The sequence below is a fragment of the Micromesistius poutassou genome (assembly GCF_964030765.1).
Source record: "Micromesistius poutassou genome assembly, chromosome: 9".
In the NCBI taxonomy this organism is placed as follows: Eukaryota; Metazoa; Chordata; class Actinopteri; order Gadiformes; family Gadidae; genus Micromesistius; species Micromesistius poutassou.
Genome location: NC_140279.1, coordinates 5,861,557 through 5,865,890, shown reverse-complemented (window position 1 = coordinate 5,865,890; position 4,334 = coordinate 5,861,557). Strand labels below are relative to the sequence as shown.

Below are 4,334 nucleotides of genomic sequence, written 5' to 3'. Positions count from 1 at the left end.
ATGTGCAAAGGACTATCATCGCTTCCAAACTCCTGCCTGGAAAGGTACATGAAATGATAGAATGACCGTGTTTAATGAGGAAGGATTTCATCGCTGTGATTTATCAATGGTGCATTGGTGTTGATTTTACTTCACTGTGGGGAATTTCAAGAAGAGATGGATGAATGTACTTTGGCTGATGCATCTTAAATCTAACTTGTGCTGCAAAGGACTCTCAAGTCATAAGTAGAAAGGTAAACCTGCAATGCATGCATACTCAAACATTTCTCTAACATGTTTCTTTTTCTTGTGTTCTTCTCCAGGGCCAAGGGACTGAAAGCAAGGCTGGGGAACATTCTGCAAAAACCATATTGGAAACTGACATGCTGCAAAATAGGGAAAAATCGGTAAGCCTCAATAACTACTCAATAAGTACTGGGATTGTTGTTACTCTGGATCATGTCCTTGAATTGAAAATGTCCTTTTACACATAATAACAATTTATGTTTTCTCTCATCAGTCCCACCACAGAAGAATGCCTGAAGTGGAAGCATTCCTTTGAAAAGCTCCTGTCAAGTAAATGTAAGTCAAATTGATGATCATTGCATGCCTGCACATTTAAATTTATTAAAATAAAAATCTAAAATATACGCACCCAATTTAACTAACTTAACTTATTCCAGCACACACAACACCACCCCCCCCCACCCACACACACACACACACATACACACATACACACCCCTACACACACACTTATATGAATGCACTAATAGAATCAAGTACAATCTTTATTCAATACTCTGCGTGATGAATACTCTGCAATACATAACCCTTTGTTCCCCTGCTCCCTCTTTTTCTCTCCTCTGCAGATGGCATGTGTGCCTTCACAGCTTTCCTCGTGTCTGAGTTCAGTGAGGAGAACATTGCATTCTACTTCGCCTGCGAGGAATACAGGAGCATCAAGTCAGCTGCCAAGCTTGCAGCCAAAGCCCAGAAGATTTACGATGAATTCATCGGCAGCGACGCACCACGAGAAGTGAGTGCACTCTTCACGTCCCCCAATGTGCACGATGCATCAGTTTCCCCTTTGCATGATCGATTTAGAAAAATAAAGAGAAAGCCGACAGAGGTTAACCGGCCCCTCCTTCTTTCCTTCGCAGATCAATATCGACCACGAAACCCGGGACATCACAAAATCCAACATGGAGTCCCCCTCGCCCGCTTGCTTCGACATGGCCCAGCACAGGATCTACATGTTGATGGCCAAAGACTGCTACCCCCGATTCCTCCGCTCACAAACCTACAGGGAGATGGCGTACCAAGACGGGGACAAGAGAAGATGTCCGGTCCACCAAGAGAATGTGTGAAAGTGAAGCATGTCCTGACTACAGGGAGTTTAGTTTTTGCAAGGTCGCCTTACAGAAAAGATGACAAAAAGAGAGCTGCAGAGAGGGCCGAGAAGCCGGGCTGCGGAGCGCTCTGACAGAATGCCATGGGCAGAAGACAGGGGTGGTGGCGGAACCGCAGTAGAAGAGATGGCGGCGTGTGGTGGAGCACAGGCCTTGAGTCTGAGATTTAGGGGCAGAGATGGTTTCAGAAAAGAAAGGGGTTTATTTTGCCAAGATGGAGCATCGATGGAAATTGCCCAGAGTTTAAAAGTATTTTTGCTCATAATTTGACCATAGTACTGGCAGACAATCAGATGGGAGAAATGGTAAAAGCCATAAAAGCAAGCACATTGATTGGGTTTTGTCTTATACTGTGAGAGCAAAGTGTGAATACTGTATTTATTTGTTTTACTGTCAATTTATTGTTATTTATTGTACTTTTTCTTACAAAGCAATGTGCAATATTTCATATTTATTTATTGTTCCGATTTTTTTTACACAATGACTAAAATAAAAAAGTTCATGCATATTGCCTCCCTCTCCCCCCTTTTGACTTCAGTCAAACAATTAAATGTCAATAGAACACGAGTAAAACTCATTTAACCATGATCACAAATCATGCTGATTCTCATAGACTATAAATGTTTTTTTTGCTTCTGGCTGTTACATCAGAGTGCAATAAAATCCCACTCAAATGACACAATATACATAGATAGTGAGGACTAAACCTACATCGGCTCATTAATGGGTGAGGTGGTCAGCAGGTGTGACACAGAACTGTTTGTCTCATCACCTAGGAAACTACGTGAGCCAACCACATCTTCCTGGTGAGAACGCTTTCCTGGAAACAGGAAGCAGAAGAAAATGGTGTGACTGCATCGATGTGATGTTTACTGCCAATAAAGCTCTGTCTGTGTGTTTGCTCAAGGCATTATTCTTGTGCAATAAATGGCAATAAAGTTGGGATGAAGCCGGACCTCCAGGCACAGGGCCATGTTTCTACATCACAGCCGGGAGCCCCGGTGAACAGAAGGTGCATAGCATGCACACAATAGTGTAGTGGAAGCAGTGAATGGCTGTGTCCTATCCTTCAGAACATCATTTTGCTTCACAAGGAAATGAAACACTGCAAACTCACGTTTTGTAGTTTCAGTGGTACAATTATTATTATCACCGGCCCATCAATTTTATAGAGTACCATCTTATTGGTGTTAACGAACCAATTACTTATGGATATACTGTATCTCCTTGCTATATTATTAAGACAATGCTCTGCTTTTGCACCATTGTATTATAAACTGGACACCTCATATAAAAAATCTCTCTTCACACTTTTTGGGTCCCTCAAGGGTCATTCCCCTTTTAAGTCTTTACTCTAAGTCTTGCCTTGATCACTAGATGTAGACTGTAAATCTATTGTTATATCGATGACACGTAGATGTGCATGAAAACCCAAGCTCATCTTCTGCTTTAGATGAACCTATAAAATAACCATCAAATCCTGAAGGATTCAATTAAACACTTATTTTACAATAGGACTTGTGCTAACTAAGCATCTTTTTTATTCACAAATGTGTCAAATGACTGAATTTATATACGACAATCCACCATTTTGAATTGACTTTTAAAGTCCAGACCAGACTTTGCCATTTTTATTCGCAGCTTTTAGGATCTACTACCATTGAAACAACTCAAAATCGCCTCTGAAAACCCCCACATATCTATCACCACATGAGTCCCGTGGAGAGTGAGAACATGTGACCAGACAACACCTCATTCCATTATTTGCTCTGCTGGCGCACCATCTACCTCCGTCTGGGTCTTCGCTACATAACCCTGTGATAACACACCAATGGGTTAATCATGGACCACCTAATAACAGTCAATTCATTCCCCCAGCAAACCTCAGTGGGCACCCTGTTGTTCAAACCATTGTCTGATCATCTTCAACGCCCCAGACGCACAGTGGCTTCCTAAGCAGCTATTTGTCTACTCCTTGTCTTTGTGATGCAAAATATAATAAATATAAAAATAATGAAATAGGACACTTGCCGCCATCGATAGCTTTTGGAGCTATCAAGGGGGGTAGGTATCCCAATCATTTCATTATAAAAACGTAATGTCAATATCGACAATCGTCTATATCATTGCTGATTATATCATATGTTCTCTTCCAAGTAGTGAATATTGTAAACGCTGTGTGTGCCTGGCAGACTGTGTTTCACCAGCTAGGGATAGCAGTCTACAAAACCCTCACTTGTGTATTCAAATGTCATTAGTGTAGAGTGGAGCCAATGTCAGGTGTGGAACAGCTGGTACACAATTCTGTTGCATATTTACATCCCATAATGTAGCCTCCCTCGCCATGGTAACCCACAGGCCAGTCCTTATCTGATGAATCTGAAGAGTGCAACAATCTGTAATGCTGCTTTTGTAATCAGGCACTACGCACATTGAGTGCAGCAGAAGCAGAAATAGCCCTACATTAATTCACATTTCAAGATCTAAGCTTTTCCAGCATTAATAACGGCTTGTATGTAAGGAAGTAACTAATGCTTTATTCATATAGCACCTTTTCAAACAAAACATTACAAAGTGCTTAACAGAACAGCAAAAATCCAAACGTAAGCAGACAAGAACATGCAAAGCTAAAAAGAACAGAAACAGGCCATCCAGCCATTCCGCTGGCAAAGATGGTCGAGGAAGCAGTTCAATATATGAAGAGATTTGTTTGTTCTGTGGCTGTCTGCTTGTCTTATCTAGATCCGACCACCGTAAATGGGAGAAAATCATTCTAATTTGTCTTACGTTACGCATTAGCACATCACCTTCACACATGAATATAGAAATAATAAGAGTTCAGGTCATGTTTTCCTACTGTTCACTAATGGTTTATTTAAATGACAAGCACATGCATGTTTGCCCAACGTGATCTTCGAAGAAACAAATAGAACCTTTATGAGA

At 41.2% G+C, this 4,334-nt stretch overlaps 1 protein-coding gene across 1 annotated transcript; it reads left to right on the top strand.

Annotated features, from left to right (window-relative positions):
* On the top strand, nt 1-1,349 carry rgs16 (regulator of G protein signaling 16; the record flags this gene model as incomplete). Its single annotated transcript, XM_084473249.1, has 5 exons — nt 1-44; nt 303-386; nt 500-561; nt 852-1,018; nt 1,143-1,349. 5 exons carry the CDS (start codon nt 1-3, stop codon nt 1,347-1,349), a joined length of 564 nt encoding a protein of 187 aa, XP_084329375.1.
* Between the last annotated feature and the right edge of the window lie 2,985 nt (nt 1,350-4,334).